Source organism: Dermacentor variabilis, chromosome 11 (genome assembly GCF_050947875.1).
Source record: "Dermacentor variabilis isolate Ectoservices chromosome 11, ASM5094787v1, whole genome shotgun sequence".
In the NCBI taxonomy this organism is placed as follows: domain Eukaryota; kingdom Metazoa; phylum Arthropoda; class Arachnida; order Ixodida; family Ixodidae; genus Dermacentor; species Dermacentor variabilis.
In genome coordinates this window covers 252,668-276,953 of record NC_134578.1, presented here as the reverse complement: position 1 = coordinate 276,953, position 24,286 = coordinate 252,668, and the positions used below count along the sequence as shown (strand labels likewise).

At 43.3% G+C, this 24,286-nt stretch overlaps 1 protein-coding gene across 5 annotated transcripts in view; it reads left to right on the top strand.

Annotated features, from left to right (window-relative positions):
• The window catches only part of Patr-1 (Protein associated with topo II related - 1), a 265,261-nt gene that overhangs the window by 86,513 nt on the left and 154,462 nt on the right, over nt 1-24,286 (top strand). For all 5 annotated transcript variants that reach the window (XM_075673867.1, XM_075673866.1, XM_075673864.1 and 2 more), the window contains 2 exons: nt 6,853-6,972; nt 17,526-17,627. In XM_075673867.1, the coding sequence (XP_075529982.1) occupies nt 6,853-6,972; nt 17,526-17,627 (222 nt within the window). The remainder of the gene's footprint in view (nt 1-6,852; nt 6,973-17,525; nt 17,628-24,286) is intronic.

The following is a 24,286-nucleotide window of genomic DNA, read 5'->3' as shown; positions in this document are numbered from 1 at the left end:
TTGTTTTTGCATGTCCCATTGTTTGCACTGTTATACTTCTCTTTTTTCTGACATGTACTAACCGGTCAAGTTAGCACTTTATTGTATTTTTTGCATCCAGGCTCGACTGTACTGTGGCCAAGTTATAATTGTGTCCCAAAAATGTGGTAGTGATTGCTTGAGCCATCAAGCTTGGAAGTCTTTCTTTGGCAGACGCTAATACATTAAATAGATTCAGTGTGGATTAATGGGCACCAATTAATGCAGTGACCTTGCGGTCAATTTTGTGCTACCCATGATGCTAAACAAAAAGATGCCTGGTTTGTGGCTCAGTCCTTGTCAGAGCTGCCTGCATGGTAACAGGTGACGTGTTTTGGATGGTGGCATGTTTTCTAGTAGCATTGACTGCTTGCAGCACTTTGGGGAAGGTGATTGTGAGGTACCATTATGTGTCTGTCAGTTAATCTGGTAAACTTAATTTAGCAGATGCGGTATACACAACTGTGCATAAATTGGGTGGATCAGTACATTATGATACATAGAAAAATAGTAGGGCTTATTTAAGCACAGTGAAAAATTGATTTAGCAAAGTTTCTTTTTGATGAAAAGTGTAATTGGAGTATGGTCAAAATTTAGGTTACAGTGTTTTATCTGCAAGAACATGCTATATGCCTCCATGAACTTCCCTTTGGCCGATTGGTTGTGAATTTGATTTTTTTAATAGGATACCTATGGAAATATGGGCAACGTGTAAACAGAAGCACTTTCACTTCAGTGCAATCCACCCTTGTGTATGTGGTTCACTTATGTGCCACTTTGGACAAAGAAAGTTCTGAAAGTATAGAATGATTGAATTCATTTTGCTTTCATGTGTGCTCAGTGCTCTCTGTGCACCATCATGCAGTGTGTGCTGGCAAAGTCGTTGCTATAGGCACACGAATAACAACTGCTATGGCTCTTGTTGCTGTGCACCAGAAATTGCCTTTTTAACAGAAGCGCTGTAAGTGCACTGTAAACAAGTTGCAGTATGCTGTGGTGGAACTGCTGCTACATTGCTTCCAAAACTGCTACGAAGTGCAATATCTGCTACATGCTGCTACAAAAGCCCAATTTTGGCAAAATTGCTCCATGTCTGCTTCAGAATAGTTTACAAAGGGTTCCAATAGGTCTAGCAGTAGCGATTGTGAAAACGAAACTGCAACTTGTGCTCTGCATTAGTCCTTGTATGACATTAGTTTCCTGGGCACAGATAGGCTAAACAAACGAACAAAGCTGACTGTCACTTCGCTCATCTGTTTGAAAAAAGAAATTCAATTGGCTTTAGCAGGAGGAGGAAGACTGCAAATGGAAATTAATTCAGCCGAGCAATGCCGAACTACTCCTGCAAAGTAAATGAGCCCCCCCCCCCCTCCCCTTTCTTTTTTTGACATTGCTTTCTATCAGGACAGATGGAAGAAGCTGTCATAGGCTCCTACAAACCAGGAGGTACTTAGAAAAAAATAAGAAAAAATAGAGGCTGCACTAATTTAATAAAGGCGTCAACAGTTTTCGCCCACTTATGTGGCACTCTTAATCAGGGCATATGTTTAGATAATTCTCTGTTTTATCAGCTCTGGACTGCATTATTTTGCCTTTTGTAGTGTTTTAGGTTCAACTGAAAGGTGTGGGGCCCAGGGTGATTTTTGCAGCACCTCATTAAGCGACCAAAAAGTGCGTGCTACAAAAGCCAATATGTCTGCTTCAAATGCACATTTTTCCTGCTCCAAAAGTTGCTCCAAAAGGTTTTTCCCTTGTTCTGTCACTGAATATGCCTTGTGCACATCTTAGTATGCCGTTTGGTCAGTCCCTCAATCTTGAGGGGTTCCACTGCACTTTTTCTTTGGGTTTTGTAAGAGCAGGAGGTGTGAAAATGTGCCATGTTGCAGATAGCTTTGCTGTCAAAATTCAGATTTACCATCAGAATAAATTAAAATGCAAACAAATTCAAAGCGACTAGGGCACATTTTGTTTCCAGCTTATCCTGTATTTGGCATAGTGGCGGAATTCATGCTCCTCATACTTGTGGTTACAAAGAACCGTTCTGATTAGTTTTAAAAGCTTTCTTTGCTTTCTTCTTGAGGTTTTTCATTCATTGTTTGTTGTCATTTCCTCACTGGGAATATTTGTGCATATGTATAGGCTACTTCGTAGGGGCTTGCTACTGGGTGTGTTCAGATAAAAAGTCAGAGGAGTGCCCTGACTACAGCTTTGATTTCAACAATATTTTTACAACATAGACCTCCACACACCTCAAACTTGATAACTTTTTCAGCTTGCGCCTTTGTTTCGGCATGAAAAATGTTTACTGAGACAAGGAAAAAAACTGTTGATAATACATTAATCCCCTTTCATTATTCTTGTACCTTTAATACTGTAATAGTTGATTATAGAAATGCAGCGTTGGCTCACAGAAGTTCACTTGTGATTCTACCTTCCTGAACACATCTGGCATCATTGCTGAAGAGCAGCTTGACCCTCAAAGGACAGAAAGACACTATAGTAGAACCCCACTGATACATTTTAAAGGGACTGCAGAAAAGAAATTGGAAAACTTAAGTGAGGAAGGCCTGAAATTTCAATAAATGCCAGTACAGTTATTAGACATCTTGGCGCTGATAAACCACACCGAAGATTGCATGTGTGTGCATGTATAATTGAGGGACAGATACTATATGTTCCATGGCAGGGGTGGCCCCTTTTTACTCTGCAAATGCTTCATCACAATATTCATGTTATAATTCTTTGCATGCTTCAGGCACTTTCTGTCTGTCATGCCACCGACTCAGTGATGCAAGTTGCCTATTAGCTTTGGCTACTAGATATGTACTCGTGGTCATGACGCCGTTTTGGTTGTTCAGTTGTCATCATTCTAACTTTGTTGACTGACTCTCATTAGGTCGTCTCCGTCATGCCATTGCCATCACACAGTTGATATCATACCATTGTCATGATGTCATCACCACGCTATCATCATTAGATTGTTGCCACCATTCCAAATAGTCATCCCATGTCATCATTGCATCATCATCATATCCCTGTTGTTGTTCCAGTGATGTCATTTCTTCATCGTTATTCCATGCTGTCATCATGCAATTGTGATTGTGCCTTCTTTGTCATGCCATCATCACCATACAGTAATTGTCACGCATTTGTTGTCGTGCTGTTGGGATGTCATTGTGCTCATTCTGTCATTGTCATTCTACCTTTGTCATCCCGCATCCTCATCATAACATTGTGGGTTTAGTGTTGTTATAAGCATTTGACGCCGAAGGTGCATTGACTTTTCTAAGGTCGTGCATCGGACCGCACAAGGAGACAAGCCAAATCAACACACTATCACACAAGCTGACAAAGCACGCAGCGATGTCTGATGAGACGAAGCGTTGTGGTGGTTCATTTGTGCCGTCATGTCACAGAAAAGAATATCAACATTTTTTTCACCTGCGCCAAAGCATCCATGTCAAGACACTAAAGCGAGAAAAGATAACTACGTTCTTATTTATTTTTGTACTTTACTTTTATTCGCGAGAATACGTGGAGCCTCTTCAATTTTCTTGTTCTCGCTGCCCGCGGGCTCGACCCCGCGCAGCCGTTAGGGCAACACGACCACCGCACGGCGCACTTCAGTGCGCGTTTTGTTTTCTCTGGCCGAGTGGATTTTCACCTGGCAGAGTTTTGGACGCCTTCTGGCTAGTAGACGAAAAAAGGAAACAATGGTCATTCACCGCCATCACTGTGAGGACTCGACGGATTGCACCGGGTTCGTTTGAGCGCAACCTCTCCGGAAAGTCTTGTCTCGCCGGTGTCAGTATGCGTATGGTTCTCGGTGGACCAGGAGTCTCGCATTTTCTTCGATATTCCTTCGGTAGCCACACTAGGTGCCCAAAGTAGGCATTCGATTGTGGCCAACATGCTTTCCTTTGTGCTTCTTTTTTTCATTTCGGTGCTCCGTTCTCACAAAAGAAAAAGACATTGTTGCTGTGCAGCGAATCACCGCATGGTGAAAGTTTCATTTCGTTACTTCTTCTTTTGTAGGCCACGGGATGCTTCAGTTGCCGGATACTCTTATTATATTATTGCGATAGCAATTATATGGACACTCCAGGTGCATTCCTGCCGTCGCCCTCATGATAGCAAACGCATGCCGCATGCTGCATGTGCGAGTGAAAGCATTGGGTGGAGAGGGGTGGCATGGGTGAGCTGGCGATGGTGGCTCGGTCTTGTGTGCACAAGGGGAAAAGCGGAGAGAAAGCACGCTGCCTTCCGTGGCGTGCGATACATTGGGTGGAGTGGAGCGGTTGGGCCTTAGGATTCTGTGATCTGTGAATCTGTGTTTGTACAACATATTTATTTGCGTTGTTTGACATATTACATACAGTGACTTTTTCTTAGATATGTAGATTTATTGGAGACTTATACGTATATTTAAATATCTTGTTGCGATGCTTTGTGTATACCTGCAGTGAACTTTGTTTCCAGTGACACTTTTTTGCCCTTTATCAAGCTGTATCTTCACATTTGTATGTTTCATTGTATCTTTTGTGCGTAATGGATGCCCAAGATTTTGAACCACCGCGAGAAGACGGAGAGGTTCGACGCTGCCTTGGCTCATCTGATCCGGTATCACAATGAGGGTGACAACTTCTTGTCTGCAGTTGTCACCAGGGACGAATCATGGTGCCACCATTAAGAGCCTGAAACACGACGGCAATGCTTACAGTGGAAACATTCAACTTCACCATCCCGAAAGAAGGCAAAGGCCGTCATTTCCGCTGGGTGTTGTTGACTTTTTCTTCTATCGCTATGGGCCATTATTGATCGAATTTGCTAAACCTAAAGAGACTATCAATTGTTTCCGATATTGTGAAACGCCGGGTCGGCTGCATGTTGCAATCAAGAACAAACATTGTGGAAAATTGACCAATGGGGTCTTCTTGCTCCACGACAATGCCCATCCCCACTTCGTTGGTGTGGTTAACACAAAACTGGCAAAGTTCAAGTGGGAAACACTGCTACATCTGCCATACAGCCTAGACCTGTCACCTTGCGATTTCCACAATTTGGGACAATTGGAAAAATAGCTCAAGGGAACCAGATTCGCATTGGATGATGATGTTAAAGAGTCAGTTACAGACTTCTTGAAGTGGCAACCCAAGGAGCTTTATGAGACGGGAATCGCGCGACACGTTAGTCAGTGGGAAAATTTCTGAATGCTCATGGAGACTGCTTTTAAATAAAGTACCCTGTTTGTCATATATTTGCATTGGCTCACTTTCATTTGACTTGCCCTCGTATATTTTGCATAACTCGTGCCTTTTATGTGTGCTCTTTGTTGTGACTACGATTTCGGTGCAATTACTCACAATACACGACCAGTGACCACTCCTCCTGCACAATACAGGACAGCATCATTGAGTGTTTTCCCTGGCCACTGCATATGTATAAAAATGTTTACAAGGTTCTTGAATGAAAAAGTTTCATTAAAATATTTGTCCTCAACTTCATTTCATGGCTTTTACATCTTTCATATCAGCGGCATGCACGGCTTTGCTGGTTTCGAACTAATATAGTTCTAAAGTTCGTGTGATATTTTCTTTATTTATTAAATAGACAAAAAACATAAAAGCATTGATGTCAGTTATTTCGGGCACAATAATTTTTGGGACATACAAGTATATTCTTTTATTTAAAAAATGCATTTTGTACTTGTCTTCACAGTACATAGCGTTAAAAAATTCGTTTCGAGCATATTTGTCAATGGCATTGCAGTTATCCATGCATTTGATCCCTCGACACATTTTATAAGGAGACGACCGAGCTGCAACATGAGCCCCCCCCCCCCAAACGAAGTTTCTGGCTACGCCACTGTCCTCAGGCTATCGCTTTCACACTATCATTGTCACAATGCTTTCATCGTCCCATCAACGTCATCCCATCGTCACTGCATCGTTGTCATACAGTTGTTGCCATGCTGTCACAGTCATAGCAGACTATGGCAAGTGAGTGTCATGGCAAAGTTAGCCTATCCTGAGGACAGTATATTTCACATAGACAAAAGGGCGGAAATCTCGGAATGACCACCGCAGATTATAAATGTTTCTCCAGCAACACAGTCTTGCTACATTGCTTGAATGCTAATCACATTAACCTCAACAGCCATTGTGAGATGTGTTCTACGGAAATGTTTTGCACTCGCTTGACCATATCACAGAACCGAATTGCATAACAGAACTGTGAGCCGACTTTAGGGAACCGGCAAAAACTGCAACCGAGCCAAGACGCTTATGTGTACTTCCATCATTTTGGGATCAGGCCATGAGAAGGGCTTGACAGGCTTAACTGCGAGTATACACTTATCGTCTTTAGCAAAGTGTAAGAGTGAATTTGCCTCTGCAACACTGTATTTATGTGACCACCAAGTTCAAACACTTAGTAAAATGTGGCAACATTAAAGAATGGCGACATATCTGATCGGAACATAATACATGGGAGTCAATGGGCTTTAGGTTGGGTCCGCAGAGATGCAGCATAGCAGCCGGGAAAGCTCATTAGCAAGGAACATATCAGTAGGGTTCTAATGTTTTCACTTGGCTCCCTGATTCAGGTTCTTGCAGCGAACTCGAAATCGAAACATAACTGATGTTTTTCTTTTTTCTAAATTGATAAAAATCGTGTGGTCTTCTATGAGATAAATGAAATTTTATTTAAAATATGAAAGCTTACATTATCTTTTTAAAATAAAGGTTTTTCTGTGATCTGCCATGCATTCAGAAACAGCATTATTGTGCTTTTTGAGCTGTAGTTTACTGCCAATGCCTGAACTCTTCCTTTCAGGGTTCCCCAAAGACAGATACAATCTGGACACCAAAGGCGGTATATCCACCCGCTGATGACAGACTTGCTTCCCTCCTCTGGAAACTACAGCAGCAAAGCTCTGCACAAGTTTTATCCCAGGTGCGCTCTTTCTGGACATCTTCATGTGACCATTTTGAAATGTGAAAGCAGTCTTCTTGCTTTGCAAATGTTCCTGTAATTTGATCTTTGGATATCTCAGGTTCTGGTCTTCTGTAGCTGCTTTCCACGAACGTGTGTGATAAGATGAAAATGTTTTTTTTTTCTTTAATTTTTTTTCATTCATTTATTATTCCCTTAAGGGCCCCATGTGGGGTATTACATGGGGGGGGGTGGCAAACAATAATACAAACACTGAAGGAATGGTCATGTACAAAGCAACAAAAAGCAACAACAGAAAAGACACTGCAAAAAAAAGGTTTTTGCATAATTAGTTGAAAATATGGGTGGTTAGTAACTCTCGAAATTTCGAAGGGTTTCGCTCTACGACAGTGGATTCCGGAAGCGAGTTCCATTGTTCTATTGCAATGGGAAGGAAGGCTTTGTTGAAAGCGTTTGTAGAACCATGAAGGCGTTGGATATTTAAAGAATTGAATAGACGATGTGATAAGCGCACGGGTGGAAATAAAAGCGAGGAATGAAGGTCAGGAAAATTATAGTACAATTTAAGGAATAGACAGAGTTGCAAAATCATATGTCTTGATGCTAAAAGGGGCAGACCAATAGATAATTTCAAGTTAATAATGCTGATAGTGTTGTCATAATTTGATAAAATGGGAAGCATGGTTTTGAGTAGCTTCAAAAGTGTCAGTCAAGTACTTTTGATGCAGATTCCAAATTGTAGACGCACATTCTAATTTGGTACAGATGAAAATTTCATATGCTTGTTTATGAATCAACGGAGGAGACAAGGATAGGGACCTTTTAATATAGTTAAGGGATCTTGGGACATTGGCTGTTATTTCAAGAACATGGTTCGGCCAATTTAGTTTGTTAATGATAACGCCAAGGCAGCGGTAACTGTCAACCTCAGATAAATTCACAGAGCCTAAAGAATATGGAAATTTAGATATAGAGCATTTATGTGATATATGCATTAACTTACGTTTGGAGACATTTAGTTCCATCATCCAGCGTGAGCACCACTTGTCAATAGAATTTAGGTCATTTTGCAGAATAGATTGGTCAGTGTTAGTAGTGACATGACGGTAAATAACACAGTCATTGGTGAATAGACGTATTGTAGATGATATGTCTGTTGGGAAGTCGTTATTGTATATTAGAAAAAGGAGTGCGCTGAGGACGGATCCCTGTGGCACACCCGATATTTCTTTGGTAGTATCTGAACAGCAACTGCCAACACAGGTGCACTGGAGGCAATCTGTCAGGAAGCAGATGATCCATGGTAGGATTAGTGGGTCGAGGGGAAGGCATGAAAGTTTGGACACTAGTCGATGGTGAGGGACGCGATCGAAAGCCTTTGAGAAATCTGTGTAAATTATGTTAGTCTGAAATGAATCTAAGTTTAGGTAGAGATCTGTGGTGAATTTAAAGAGTTGTGTTTCGCATGATAAGCCCAGACGAAAGCCATGTTTGCTAAAGAAAAAGGAATTTCTGTGTAGGTGGGACGCTATATGGGAATATATTGACACGTGAACTCGTTTATCTTTTACGGGTGAGCTGGTTTCGTTGTGGTTTCGTTGTGTGATGCAGATGACTGCCCTGTTTCTTCTTGTTGTTTTGATCCTTGACAGCAGCTATTTATTCCTGGGTCAATAAATAAAACGCTCAGTTGTTAGTGTGCCTATACATAGTTGTCTCGTGTCTCCTTCCTTCGTCCATTGTTTTATTTGGCACCTTCATTGTAATCATTTAGTTCTTTTAGTTGGTTTGTGTACCAAGGCTTTCCCATAACATCACGAGTGTAAACAAGGGGTACGTAATTATTAAGCTGAGTAGCTTTTGCTTATACAACAGCCAGTTTCCGTCAACAGACCTTCTGAAAGCAGTTTCTTTTAGGTATTCAAAAAAAATATTTAGCTCAATGTTAATTTTGGAAAATTCAGCTTTATTATAGTCCTGTATTAATTTTATTCAACGCTGTTTGATTGGAACAGGGATATTCAAATTGAAAAGGACAATACTGCGATCAATCAGCCCACTGACACATGCTAACGACTTAATGTATTCGGGTTGAGAAGTGAGGACTAGGTCAAGGGTGTTTGAGCCACGTGTAGGAAAATTTACTGTTTGTGTAAGGTTGAAGTTTAAGGCTAAATCAAGGAAACCTTTTGACTGGCGGAATGATGCTGTTAGATTGCCCCAGTTGATATCCAGAAAGTTAAAATCACCACAAATAATATAGTTAACACGTGCGAATTGAGAGGTGGCATCTAAAATGACAGTGTTAAGTTCGTCGATACAGGAACGGTCACAATCAGGTGGGCGATAACAAGATATAAGTATGCATGTGCATGTTGGCATGGATATGTGCACACAAAGAATTTCTTTCGTGAGTACAATTGTTTGGGAGCTGGTAACAAGGAATGCTGTTTTTTGTGGGTGAAGACAAGAACGCCACCACCCCTTTATTTCATTTCATTTCATTTCATTTCATTTCATTTATGCAACCTTAAGGGCCCGAAGGCATTACATAAGAGGGGGCGTGCATCAAAGTCGAACAGCTTCATAAGAAAGTTACATAATAAAGTGCACATTGGTTGTAATAGGTACAAAAAAGAAAATATCAAAAAGAAGAAAACGGAACATATACACAGCACCAACAAGGCAATAAATAAATAGATGTGGTGTTCATGTGGTTATGTTGGCATTATCAAAATCGTTTAGTTTTTCGCGAAATGTTTTGCGGTCGCTGCACGAGACAATGTCATCCGGGAGTGCGTTCCAATGTGTTATGGCATGGGGAAAAAATGAGCTGCTCATCGCCGTCGTCCGGCACTTTATCGCCGCCAGGGGGTGAGTGTGAGATAAGCGGGATGATGTTCTGAACGGGCGTTTTAAGAGGGCGTGTCCTGAATGGGTGAAGTAAAAGAAAGTGTGAAGAAGGCAAAGACGAGAAGTTACGCGCCGTGAAGCAAGCAGTGGAAGAGACAAAGTTTGTTTTAAGGTGGTTACGCTGATATGTCTTGAATATTGTGACGTAATGAAGCGAGCAGCGCGGTTTTGTATGGCTTCTAAGTCATCGGCGAGATAAGCTTGTGAGGGATGCCAGATGGATGATGCGTACTCAAGTTTGGGTCGCACATACGTTAAATATGCTAGTTTTTTTATTTCAGACGATGCGGATTTTAAGTTACGTCGTAAATACCCTAGTGTGCGTGAAGCTTCGCAGCGAATTGTTTGAATATGTTTCACCCATGAAAGTGATGGCGTCATATGAACTCCTAGATATTTGTAAGTACACGTGTGGTCAATAGGAACAGAGTTAATGCGATAAGTGTGGTGTACGGTGGTGTGTTTGCGCGTGAAGGATATTACCTTGCATTTAGTGAGGTTAAGAGGCATGTGCCATTTTTCGCACCAAGAAGCGATAGTGTCAAGGTCGTGTTGTAGGGCGATTGTGTCGTTAGATGTATGAAGGGGGTTATAAAGAACGCAATCGTCTGCAAAAAGCCGCAGCTTCGTTGATATGTTAGTGGGAAGGTCATTTATGTAAATCAAAAACAATAGAGGAGATAAACCTGCGCCTTGGGGAACCCCGGAAGTTACACTGGTAAGGGTTGACTGAAAATTGTTAGCATACGTAAACTGAACGCGTTTCGTTAAAAAATTTTCAATCCATTTGATAATCTCGGGGCGGATACCGAGGGAGGATAATTTTGCAAGGAGATGGTTATGAGACACGCGGTCAAAGGCCTTAGAAAAATCTAGAAAAATTGCATCTATTTGGAGGTGATCGTCCATGTGTAGTAGTAGGTCGTGGGTAAATTCGGCAAGTTGAGTTTCGCAAGACAAACATTTACGAAAACCGTGTTGTAAGGGGTAAAAAAAATTGATTGATTCTAGGTAATCCATTAAGTTAGATGCTATAATGTGCTCAAGGAGCTTAGATGGGACACTGGTTAGAGAGATCGGACGGTAATTAGTAGGGTTATCGCGCCTTCCTGCTTTAAAAATGGGGATTACCTTCGCTTTTTTCCAATCGTCTGGAACGTTTCCTGTGTTTAAAGATTGATCAAATATAAGGTACAAAAATTTTGTAGAAAGAGTTATAGTACCTTTAAGTAATTTGGTGTTTATCTCGTCGCAGCCAGCCGAGGATGATATTTTAAGAGAGCGAATTAGATTAGATATGCCATCCGGGTTTATTTGCACTTTAGGCATTGTTTTTGCCGAGAAGCTTGGTAAAGGTTCCATAGTGCAGGGATTAGGGACGTGAAATACTGACGTGAAGAATTGATTTAGGGCTGCTGCGGAATTATTAGGGCTTATTAATTCATCATCTGAGTCAACGAGATTTATTTCGTTAGTTTGTTGTTTCGTGGAGATGACACGCCAGAATTTGTTTGGGTTTGAGCGGAGCATTGTAATCAGGTCAACAGAGAAGAATTTGTCCTTTGCCTCATTTATTGCTTTAATATATTCAGTCTCACAGAGGCGATGTCGCTCCCATACTTCAGGACTATTTTTACTTTTGGCGGTTCTGTAGAGGCGTTTTTTTCGGTTAAGTAGTGATTTTAAGTGTTTGTTAAACCATGGGTTATTTGAGTCAGACTTAATAATGATTGTAGGGATATATTTGTTTTTTAAGCTCAGCAACGTGTTTTTATAGAGTTCCCAATTCGCATTCACAGAACGGGTAGCGTAGGACTTTTCGAAGTGTTCATAAACGCGAGTGAGTTCATGATTGATTAGCTGAAAGTTTCCTCTATTATAGTCGGTGATTAATTTCTTCGTAGGTGATCTTCTTTTTAGTGGTATAGAAAGGGATACATGAAGAAGGTTGTGGTCGCTAATTCCGGGCAGTATTGTCACACTTGATATGTCATCAGGGCAGCTGGTGAGTAAAAGATCAATTGTGTTATCGCCTCTAGTGGGGTTGGTTATTGTTTGATGGAGGATTACCATCAATCCTTCTTATCGCATCTGAAAACAGTGTAGGGGGAACCTGCATGCAGTAGCGCAGTGCTATCTATGTCAGGGGTTAACCAAGACTCAGTGAAAATGTCCATGTCTGTATTATTGTCATCGAGAAGGGCTTTAACGGTATCTTTTTTTTACATGTAACTCCGAACATTAACCAGTATAAGTATAACAGATCGTATGTGATTGCGTGATGTGTCAACAGGGTTTAGTAGCAGCTGGAGGGGAAAGGAGAGGGCTGGGCAAGCCTGCAGTGATGGCTAGGATTTAACTTCTACGACTGAGTTGGACTGCACATCATAAAAAGCTGCCTTTCATCCATCTGAAGCTTATTGAAACGTACCTTGAAAGTGGAGATGTTGTTTTGTTTGACATAGGCGTACAACTTTTCCTTGCAAACCGGATACGCAATGAAAAATCTTCCTGAATATAAATTGTCGAACCTTTAAGCTTTGGCCCGGCAGACAGACTGCTACACTTATCTTTGAACCGCGCAAGTTTGACTATAATTGGTCGGTGCTTACCGGCCTGGAAACGGCCAATCCTGTGTGCGCGTTCTATGTCATTTTTGGTGATGGCAGTTTGAAGTTTATTTGCACACAGTAATATAACACGAGACTGATTGCTCCCAAGTTTCATCATGCGCATCCTCAACATCAAAGAAAAGTAGGTTGTACCGGCGAAGGCGATTTTCTGAGTCATCGCATTTCTGTACGAGGTTGCTTATTTGTGAAGTGAGTTGAATTATTTCAGGGTTGTCACTAGATACAGGTATCGAGTGACTTGATTTATGAGCATCTACAATTTTCTCAATTTTCAGTTACACTGTGGCATGTTTTGAAGTATATGGCACCCCTGACCTATGCCTTTCATTAATACCTAACATCGTGGAAAATGGAGTGCTGATAACAGTGAACTAGAACATTAATGCATTTAGCCACCTACTTTGAGATCATGTATCTCTAAACATGTACTTCAGGACAGGATTTCTGCGAAGCGGACATTACTTCATATAACTGCTTGGCCTCACTTACACATTCGAGACATCTATGAAAATATGCATTGGTTGTCTCTCACTGACGACATCCAGGTACCTCCGCCTATATTCGTTCTGGCATCTGTATCCTGTTCTGTTGCCTATAACTCTACCATACTCTTCATACCTTTCACCGCTTTAATTCATTGCCACCTCTCGCCACTCCCAACCGCGCTGCTTGGCCTTCTAAATTCTGGTGTGACAACCTGGTGTGACTCACCTTCCTGTAAAGAACCACTTCCCATTCCCGAATAAATTGCTTTGCGGCAAACCTCTTGGCACTGTGGAGCCTTACGACACCCTTTCCATGTTGGAACTTCCTGTTGGATCGTCGGAGGTCAACATCCTCTACTGTAGTCCAGTAACTGGAACTTCCTGTTTGATCATCAGTGTTCAACGCCCTCTACTCTAGTCCTGTAACATCGCCTGAAGAAGTTTTCAGCCATGTCATCGACAATGCTTTAAACCCCAAGCAACGCCTTGATCGTCTCCATCTCCAACAAATTTTGCCTTGCTTTTCACAGCCATAGTACTTCTCTGGGCCGAACAACGACTGTATGTCACTGGATTGACACTCGTGCTCACTCACCGCTACGGCAATGACCATACCGTGTATCGTCAACAGAATGCCGCGTCACTGATGAGCAATTAGGTGAAATGCTAAAGCGTGGCGTCATTGAACCGTCCGACAGTCCATGGGCATCCCCAGTTGTTTTAGTTAAGAAGAAGGACGGCTTGATTTGCTTTTACATGGATTACTGTCGCCTAAACAAGATAACCCGAAAGGATGTTTAGCCATTGCCGCCGATTGACGACACCCTACACTGCTTACAAGGTGCAGAGTTCTTTTCCTCCCTCCATCTGTGTGCTGGTTATTGGCAAGTGCCTATGACTGCAGACGATAAGCCAAAAACTGTTTTCATCACACCAGATAGCTTATAAAAATTTCCTGTGATGCCATTTGGCCTTTGCAATGTGCCCGCCACATTTCAGTGCATGATGGGTACCATTCTCCGAAGCCTCAAATGGAACACGTGCTTGTGTTGTTTGGATGATCTAGTAGTGTTTGCACCAGATTTTACTACTCACCTTCATTGCTTGGAGCAGGTTTCACACTGACTCAGCTACTCTGGCCTCCAAATAAACTTCAAAAAATGTCACTTTGGGGCACACAAGCTGACTATTCTTGGACATGTCGTGTTGAAGGATGGTACTCTTCCTGATGTCGTTAAGCTACGTGCTGTTAAAGAATTCCGGAAGCCCACATCTCTAAAACACTTGCGCAGTTTCATTGGCCTCTGTTCGTACTTACACTGCTTCATTCGAAATTTTGCTTTGATTATGGCATCGCTGACAGAGCTTCTTAGACCCCAATCTTTCCGTGTGGTCCCCGGCTTGCGATGATGCCTTCGCAACGCTAAGTTGCCTGCTCACTGAGGCTCCAAGAGTATGGCATCCGGGTTGTCTACCGCCCAAGCAAGAAGCATGCCGATGCCTACCCTCACCTACCCACACTCACATTGTCAGTGTGTCTATCCTAGACAACCCACTTCCTCCATTAGCCTCTGTCGACATAGCTTTAAGGCAGCAAAAGTACTCCTGAATTTCATCTTTGATAGATTACCTCTCTGATACGCCTGCGTGCCCACCATCGCGAGTACTATGCTGACAAGCTTCGTATTTCGCCATCTGCGACGGAATCGTTTATTGCCATAACTACCATTTCGACGGCCGCTAATGGCTGCTAGTAATACCCCGGCATCTCTGTGCTGATGTATGTGCCGCTTTCTTCGCCAATTCTCGGTGCCCACAAGCTGGTATCTTCAAGACCTACACCAGACTACAACAAAGGTTTTATTGGCGTAGTATGTACACCTTTGTGTAAAAGTACATTTGCTCTTGCACAGAATGTCAATGCCGCAAGCCTGATCCTTGCCGCTCTTCTGGACCAATCCAACCTTTGCTGTGCCCATCAGGACCCTTTGACCGGGTTGGGATAGACCTATACGGGCCTCTGCCATACACTGCTACTGGCAATCGCTGGGTCGTTGTGGCTTTAGACCACCTCACGGAGTATCAGAAACAGCCACTCTGCCAGTTGCGACAGCTCGTGACGTTGCATCCTTCCTGCTTCAACGCGTCGTTCTACTTCGCAGCGCTCCCCACAAACTCCTGAGTGACCGAGGCCGCGTCTTTTTCAGCGATGTCATTTAAAAACTTGGCACTGAATGCCTCGTTATTCATCGCTTTACCACTGCATATCACCTGCAAGCAAACTGCTTGACAGAGCGCTTTAACCGAACTCTTGGTAACATGCTTTCAATATATGTCGCCTCCAACCACACTAACTTGGACCTCGTCCTTCCCTATGTCACGTACGCCTACAATATGGCCCCCCAGGCAACAAAGGGCTTTTCTCATTTCTTTCTACTGTATGGTCAAGAACTGTCATCTCCCATTGGCACTGTTCTTCCTTAACACCCCTACTTGTCGGAGGGTACACCGGTTTCTGAAGCCACGCGGTATGCAGAAGAATGTCGACAACTAGCATGCTCGCTTACAGCACAAGAACAAATGCTACAGAACTCGTCATGACAACGGGCGTCCCCACCACCAGTTTTCACCTGACGCTTTCGTTTGGTTGTAGTTGCCTCCTACATTGCCGCCAGGTGTCTCCTCCAAGTTTGTCTCCAGATACCATGGACCCTACTAGGACTTACAGCGAACTTCTGCGGTAAACTACATCATCAAATCTCTGACGCTCCCTACTGACCTGCGTCGCGAAGTCCGCAAGACTGTGCACATAGATCGCCTCAAGCCGTTTCACAAACCCTTCATTCGCCCTCACTATGCCTTAGGCCACCTCTGTGGCTCCATCTTTAGCGAGGGGGGAAGATGTAATGAAGAAGTGCGCCATGCAGAGCTCCTCAGCCGGATTGCCAGCGCTACGCAAGTGGGGCTCAGGCTAGACGTTCCTGGTGTGACTGGATAAGCCTGTGGTGTTGTCTTCCACTCGGCATCATTCGTGCCGTCCACAGCCTTGTCAGACTTCCTTGTAACAATACCTAAAAATATAGAGCAAACATTTTTTTGCACAACATAGTGCAACTGCCACAATGACATGCACTCCTGTTAGCTTGCGGATATTTATTTCACTTCCAAAGTTGTATGATGCACTAACTCATATGTTCTCAACATTTTGTTCATCTACAGTTGCAGTTGAAGGTTTGGGGACCAAAGGTGCCACGATTGTCTTCTTTTTTATTTTTTCGCAGTCCAGACATTGCGGCTGAAATCAAGAGTGCATGCGCACTCGTGCCTGTTTGTCCAATACAGTGTATTGAAGAAATACTAGGCCGTGGGGCTGGGCTTCAATATATTCAATATATGACTTGTTCCCCAAACTTCTCATTGCGACTGTACACTCGGCAGTATTTTAGAAAAAGGTAGAAAGTGCCCCAGAATTGCGTTGTAAAAAAATGCAAATAAGATGGTGTTAAACTTTGTACTCTATCAAAACATCCTAATATTACAGTCTTCATCATGTCAATGTTACTGTACGTTTTCTTGTTTCTGCAGTCTTTCCTTTGCTATTTTGCTTTGGCTTTCAGTTTCAAGTGTCTCTTTTTGCCCTCCGCAACTCCATCAATAGAGTGCATATGAAAAAAATGCACAAAGGTCCAGGAGAGGCCCTAAGTGCTTTAGCATGCTTACACTGTAGCAGTTGCCATAAAACTTAAACTTGCGTTTTTGCGTCGGTCTTTACGTTCTCTCCATCAGCAACACCAAAAAAGGCATGAAATAGATCCTTGACAGACGCAAGGTACTCTCAAAAAAGTGCATGCCATCATAAACAAACAAAAGAGGAGCACACGAGAGCTACAGAGGCCTCCCCCATGACTATAGGATGCACTAGATAGAAAAGCAAGTCGTAATACCGAATCTTTCGTTAGACAAGTTGTTTATGTGATAAAAGCTTCACATGAAATTATTAGTCAATGAAGGGGCATACCCACTTTCTGGTCAACACAGCTAAAACGAATAAAATAAGTACTTCAAAGTGGCATGTATGCAAGTATTCATATATTTTTTTAAAGCTAGAGATAAGTGCAATTAGAGTAACGCAGCATCAGACAAGCAATACTTTGGACCAGCCTCACCCTACCTTGCGACACTACATATGTCCTTGTGCTTATAAAACAATTTCTTCACTAAATTTTGGCATTCTGTCCTGCATGTCTCACTTCTTGTTCCCGATATTTGATGTAATTTTATTATTTGCATGCTGGGACGTATTGTGTGCAGGATCCAACTGTAGGGTCAAGGCAAAGGGTGCGGATCAGCTTGCACAAGTCGCATACTTCACTGCGCATTAAGCATTCTTTGCACTTGAACAGTAGGCTTATATTTTCCTTGATAAGAATGTGGACTTGAAATATCAGAACCTGTTCTGGTTAATGTATTGTAGGTTCTTTTGTGATTGTACATAAACATTGTCCTTTTTTCATGCATGGAGGCTGTTCCTGGGAAATCGTCTTTGCCCCCCAATGTGCACATGTTGGAAGAGCTGGAACGGGATATGCTGTATTCTGGTGGCAGCCATCCCATGCCCATTGGGGTGAGTGTTCTGACATTATACTTTTAGCCACATTTTAACAATTAAACTTCAGATCTACGCACGCGATAAGAACGTGGCATGTACGCACCTAAAAATCTAGATATCTAAAAAAAAAAAAATTGACCGCCCTTCCACTGTTGTGAAGAGGGGTGCAAGTGAAGCTCGGGATCCACGGGCCTTCATTGTTGTAACGTCTCAGCTTCGCACTCCCTCACGGCGAGGTCAGCGAGGTCTTTCTCAAGCAACTTCCCGGCAGCGTTCATCAAACGCTGCCTGTTCTTCGGCTGAACGCACGACATGCGGCTCGCTCCCACTGCCATTGCTTCGAACTGGCGAAACTGCGGGCGCAAGGCAAGCGAACACGCGATCACACCCTTTGCCTCTTTCAGAGGGAGGGGATGCCTCTGATTGTTTCGCGCCTTGCAGTGCGTCTACTTCTTCATGAATATTAAACCACGCTTTAAAGGTCGCATATGATGAGCCAACAGTGGCTGAATCAGTTAGCATGGTGGTACCGCAAGCCAGAGGTCGGTGGTTCAAATCCGCAGCCCTACAAGCAATCTTTATTTTCGCACTGTTTGGGTTTTTTTGTAAGGCAACACTGACACCGACACAAGTGAGGTAATACAAGCTTTGCTTGAAAAAAGGCTAGGCTATTTCCCTCTACGAAGAAATCGCAAAGCACAGAGCACTGGTCTGCCTATAAAATAGCTTCTACATTGTATGAAAATGCTCTGAACACTCCTAAATAGTTTTTTTCACACTACAGTTCCATCATTGTTAAAATCTAATCCAAAGCAGTTTTGGAGTCCAGTAAAGCCAGAAAATGAAGCAGCCATATGCCTCGTTCATAAGTCTGGTCTTACAGTTCCAAAGCACTTCTGTGCCTCATTGCGTAACGAAACGTTTGCCCACTCTTTCTCTGACTTTAACTTTATTCATTATTTGTACACAAGCGATTTTAGCTATTTTCCTATGGATCCCATTACTTTTGAAACTGCTGGTATAATAGCCATCATTAATAAAAATAATACGCTGTTAACTCTACATTCCTTCAGAATACCAAAGAATATAGTTCTAGCATATTAGGTTGCATTTTTGCTAAATTCGCCATAGCTGTCTACCAAAAGACAGGAAAACAGCAAAAATAATTCTTTGTAAGTCTGGCTGCAGGCATAACCCCCGTAACTATTGCCCTATTTCTCTTACGTTCAGTCCTTGTAAACTAATATATTATTTGCACCTATCTTGAATGCTGAGAGCAAGTGGGGCTATACTAGTCCAGGTGCAACCAAATTGGGAAGGCCTACTAAGCTTCTACAATTACAGTCCCTCACCAGCATCGGAATTGGCCTCCCTGGTGCAGTATTCGGTTACTACCTCTCTCCTGACTCCTACAATTAACCCATGGCCCTCAGTCCCCACCGGCTGCGGATCACCTGACCAAGGCGGTGGTCAGACCTGCTACGCGGCAGAGGGTGCTAAGAATCTCTGGACCCAGACAGGCCACCACTGGAAACTGAACTTTGCAACCTTCAACACATGAACCCTCTCGAGTGAAGCTAGCTTAGCAGGATTCTTTGACGAACTATTGAGCGTTGTCTGGGATATTATTCGCCGTAGTGAGGTTAGAAGAACTGGAGAGGCTTATGCAGTTCTGACTAACGGCCACATCCTCTTCTGCAGAGGATTCCAGATAAGAGAGAATACGGTGTAGGATTCCTAATCCATAAGGTCATAGTGGGCAGTGTTGACGAATTCTACAGCATAAATGAGAGGGTAACAGTAGTTGTAATAAAGCTGAATAAGAGGTATAGAATAAACGTAGTACAAGCCTACGCTCCGAGATGCAGTCATGATGGTGAAGAAATAAAAGTTTTATGAAGATGTTGAATCAGCGATGACAAAAGTTCAAACTCAGTAAACTGCAGTCATGGGTGACTTCAATGCGAAAGTGGGGAAAAGCAGGCTGGTGAACAAGCAATTGGCAACTACAGCATCGATTCTAGGAACACTAGAGGACAGATGTTGGTAGAATTCATGGAAAGGAATAAGCTCCAAATAAAGATTACCTTCTTCAAGAAACATAGCAACAGGAAGTGGACTTGGAAAAGCCCTAATGGAGAAACAAGAAATGCAATACAATTTATACTCTCTGCAGATCCCAGCATAGTGCAGGATGTAGAAGTGTTAAGCAGGGTAAAGTGCCGTCATCATAGGTTAGCAAGGTCTATTTAATTTGCCTGAATATGAAAGAGAATGAGTAAAATTAAGTCAAGAAGAAACAAACCAGCCTAGATGCGGTAAGGGCAAAAGCAGGCCGATTCAGACTGGTGCTTGTAAACAAATGTGCAGCTTTAGAACAGAGAGATGAAGATGACATAGAAGTAATGAATAAAACCGTAACTAGGCTGGCTTCAGAAACAGCAGTTGAAGTGGGAGTTAAGGCACCAAGGCAACCAGTAGGTGAGCTTTCCCAAGTAACGAAAAAACCTAATAAAGAAACGACAAAGAAAAAAAATGTCGAACTCAAAGATGAGGTAGAATTCGCGAAACTGTCAAAACGCATCAACAAGGATAAAGTAAGGGATATTCGAAATTATAACGTGAGAAAGACTGAGCAAGCAGTAAAAAATGCACCCAGCATGAAATCAGTGAGAAGAAAACTTAGCACAGGACAAGCCAAGATGTATGCACTAAAAGATAAGCAGGGTAATACAGGTACCATATATACTCGAATCTAACATGCACTTTTTTTCCGATAAAACGGGTCCAAAAATTGTGTGCGTGTTAGAATCGAGTACAACCCTAAATCTGTGTTACTATATCTCCATCGCCATTTCATAATGGCTGCCTCGTACGCGCTTCGAGTTGGTCTTCGAGCCTAGCTGCCATAGCTTTCTCTATGTGCTCTTGTAGGTGTGCTTAGGTAGTGTTCACCATCTGTCTTCCCATTTTCTGCATTTGCTCTATCAGCATGGAAGTGCCAACTGTAAAGACATGCCAAGTTCATCACGATGCTGAAACTAAAAGGAAAGGGATCACGCTTGTGAAAGCGGACGGAAATCGGGTCGCATCACTGGCGTTCGGAGTTAACGAAACTTGCGTGCGGGACTGGCGCAAACAGGAGAGGCATTCTACACCGGCGACTGCTGCGTACGGTGCGGCCACACGCCCCCTATCTTGAAAGCAATCTGTTATGGTGACAAGAGTCTGCGCATCTAGGCGCACTGCGCTGTGTTCTCTTCCCTTAGTTCATGCCGAAGCAAGAGGCCACGCAAAGGTCAACTCCCTTGCTCCTGTTGCTGCACCTCCTCACTCCAACATTTAAAGAGTTTCTGCAGTGATTGAGTGAGAGGTGTTCATGTTTGCTTGTGAGTGCGTGACACCATGCTTGTTAATTTAGTTAGTAAGCGAATGTTTAAAAGTTTGTATGGCCGATAAAACTACTATTCTTACTTTTCGTATAGCTGTCTACTAATTTGCTATCTTAATCGATGCTTCGCCTTTCAGGCAAAACTGCAACTTTTTTTATTTATCGCAACTTTAGCGCATTGGGAGTAAATCTTGTATTTTCCAAATTAGTGAAAGTTGTATTTCTATATAAAAAAATGAGGTGCGCGGTTCCTTTAAAGGAATTTTCATTTTTTAATATCACAGCAAACTCTTGCGCGTTACAATTGAGGGCGGTTTCTTGTTCCATTTCTTTTTGTTCACGGAAAACGAGTGTGCGTTACAATCGAGGGTGCGTTAGAATAGAGTAAATCGGTAAACCTCGATATAACGAAGTATTTAACTTTGCATAACCTCTTGTCCATAGAACACTATGTATTTAGAACCTCAATATAACGAAGTGCGTTTGTATGCAATTTAAATATAACAAAATTTCACTGCTACCGCACAATAATGCAGAGAGAATGAACGGAAACTTCCTCAGTCGTGTAGATGGTCAAATCATTGAATTACAAGTGGCTGCTTGCAAACGCACATCTCAAATCGCTCCCCGCAGGACAAGAGTGACCGCAAAGCGGTGCCGCATCATGTTCCATGTAAAGCCCAAGTGCGATAAGATGCTATCGCGCCCTGCGTGCTTTAGGCATGGGGAGTAAAAGCGTGTAAGGGTGAGACAAGAAATATGGCTTCACGAGTGCCACCTTCCAGCACAAGCAGATGGAAAGAGGTTGGAGCAGAGCAAGCTCACGGTCATGCGATCAAGCGCGCGTGAGGGGATCGTTGAGTTGGGGGCACGGAGCAAGAAACATTTAGGAGTTGAAACTCCGCTGTTTGCGGCGACCAGAAAAAGTCGCAAGCCCGCGGAGCTGTTATCGTGCTGGCGGCCTGGAAAGAAATTACCGCCGTTGAGAGCGCGCTGGAGCGGCCTGCCCGGGCGCTGCATTTCTTTTTTTTTTTTTTTTTTTTTTTTTTTTTCGCTGCGGCTTCTCCGACGCGCCGCATGGCTCCGCCTCTGTATGTGACCCCGTCGGCGCATACAACAATTGTGACCTTATCTGGTCGCGCGCGCTCGCTCACGCTGACGGCAGTTTCCCCTCCTAAATGTCTTACTCCGTGGTTGGGGGTTAGGTTGGCGCACGTCTTCGCCTTGGCTGCCCCTATCTGTAAGTGCGGCTTAGGGTATACGCAGCCGTGCACCCTCCTTTAGAGGTAATCTGCTGCATGTTCAAAGAGTTGGCGTTCCAAAATGGCACCATGTAACCTGTCTTCCTGCACGTTTAGTATTAGTGGTTGCGTAATTTTTACTTTCGGTGACCCATTAGAGGGAGAGGCAGACCAAGCATTCACTCCCCACTGCCGGCGCTTTTCCTGATAGCTTTTCCTGATAGCTTTTCCTGATGTGGATGATCCTGTTAGCCGCGGGGGAGGAGTGCACATGACAGCTTGGCTGGCTTCGTTTAATTCGTAATGCTGATGTGAAGATACCATTGACGTATGCGGCATGAAACTGCATGATTTGTCACCAACTCCAAAATTTATCAAAATAAATTGGTTTCTCATTCATGTTGGCTTTTTTTTTATTGCCCAATAATTCGGAAAATTCTGCAGCCCCTTTCCGTTTAAGAAAAATCAATCAGCGACTGCACTTATTTGCATAAGCTAGCGAATTTCATTACAACGAAAATTTGATATAACGAAGCAAAGTGTCAATTTAACCAACTTCGTTGTATCGAGGTTTAACTACATCATTAGCAATTTGGAAGAAATATTAAGAGCAGCAGCAGAATTCTATACTGACCGGGAGAGTACCCAGAGCAGCCATGCTACCTTCATTTGAAGTAGTGATGAACATGATATAGAGGCTCCTTCTATACCGTATTTACACGATTGTAAGTCGACTCGAATGTAAGTCGACCCCCCCATATCGCTTGACCGAAAAAGAAAAAAAAACCCGAGGGCGCATTCGATAACGAAAATTTATTAGTAGCTGACATGGTCACTGGACTACTCGTCTTCACTAGTGCTGCCATCGTCATCGTTGCTGCGGTCCCACAGCGCGTCGTGGTCCAGCGAAATTTCAAATTTGGCAAACGACCGCACCAGGACATCTTACAGAACAGCAGCCCATGCCAAATGCACCCAACCACATGCAGCCGTCAGGGAGGCTATTTTGACAGGTCCAGTTGGCGTAATTTCGCAGTCTTCTGCCGCCAGCCACTTGTTGTACTCACGGCGGAGCAGAACCTTAAAATTAAGGCGAAGATCCGGGCTTGTTTCATGACCACGTCGCACTTCAATGGCAGGGACCGTTCACGCATTTCAGCGACGTACGCCGCAAGCTTAGCCGCAAGCTCCGGAAAGCGTCCAGACTTCGGCACGTGGGAAATTTCTCACTTGCCGCCACAGGGTGAAAATTTCGCTTTGCTGCAGTCGCCACTCTCGCACCACCCGTTTAGAAACATTGAAATTGCGGCCCGCTGCGCAGTGATTTGTTTCTTCGGCGTAAAGGATGGCAGCCCTCTTGAACGCTGCTGTGAACGAGTGCCCAACGATTAGTGCGCCTGCAGCACTCATGACGACTGGGGAAGCATAGAAGTAACACGTAGCCGGCAGTCAAGTGGAGCGCGTCAAAAAGTTGGTCAAACCAATACCAATGCCTTTAAACAGAGAAAGAGAAACCCGCGAGCGGTGTCTGCTCTTTCATGAACTACCGATACTCCCCGCAAGCGCCGCCGTTCTGAGGGTGCCGCCGCAAATGGGAACAGCAGCGCTTTTATCAACTATCGACACCCCCCCATGAGTGTTGCATGCACTGTAAGGCTCTCAAAAATGTTGAAAAACCCTTCCGAAAAGCGAACAAACACACGGGACAGCGAAAAGATATGGGTAGGGCCATAGAGTAAACATAAAATTGTAACTACGTTGTAGCTCTCATTGGTATCGCTTTTTTTGGCGGGGCCATGTTTTGGTTTCGATTGTAAGTCCACCCCCCAACTTCAGACTTTCAAATTTTAAAAAAGGGGTCGACTTACAATCGTGTAAATACGGTAACTAACGATGAAGTTAGAAAGGTCTTGCAAGACATGACCTGGGAAAAAACGGCAGTAAAAGATAGAATAACAGTCGATTTTATCAAAGATCGATGAGATATCATGCTTGAAAAGCTTGCGGCTCTTTATACTAAATGTCTATCGACTTCAAGGGTC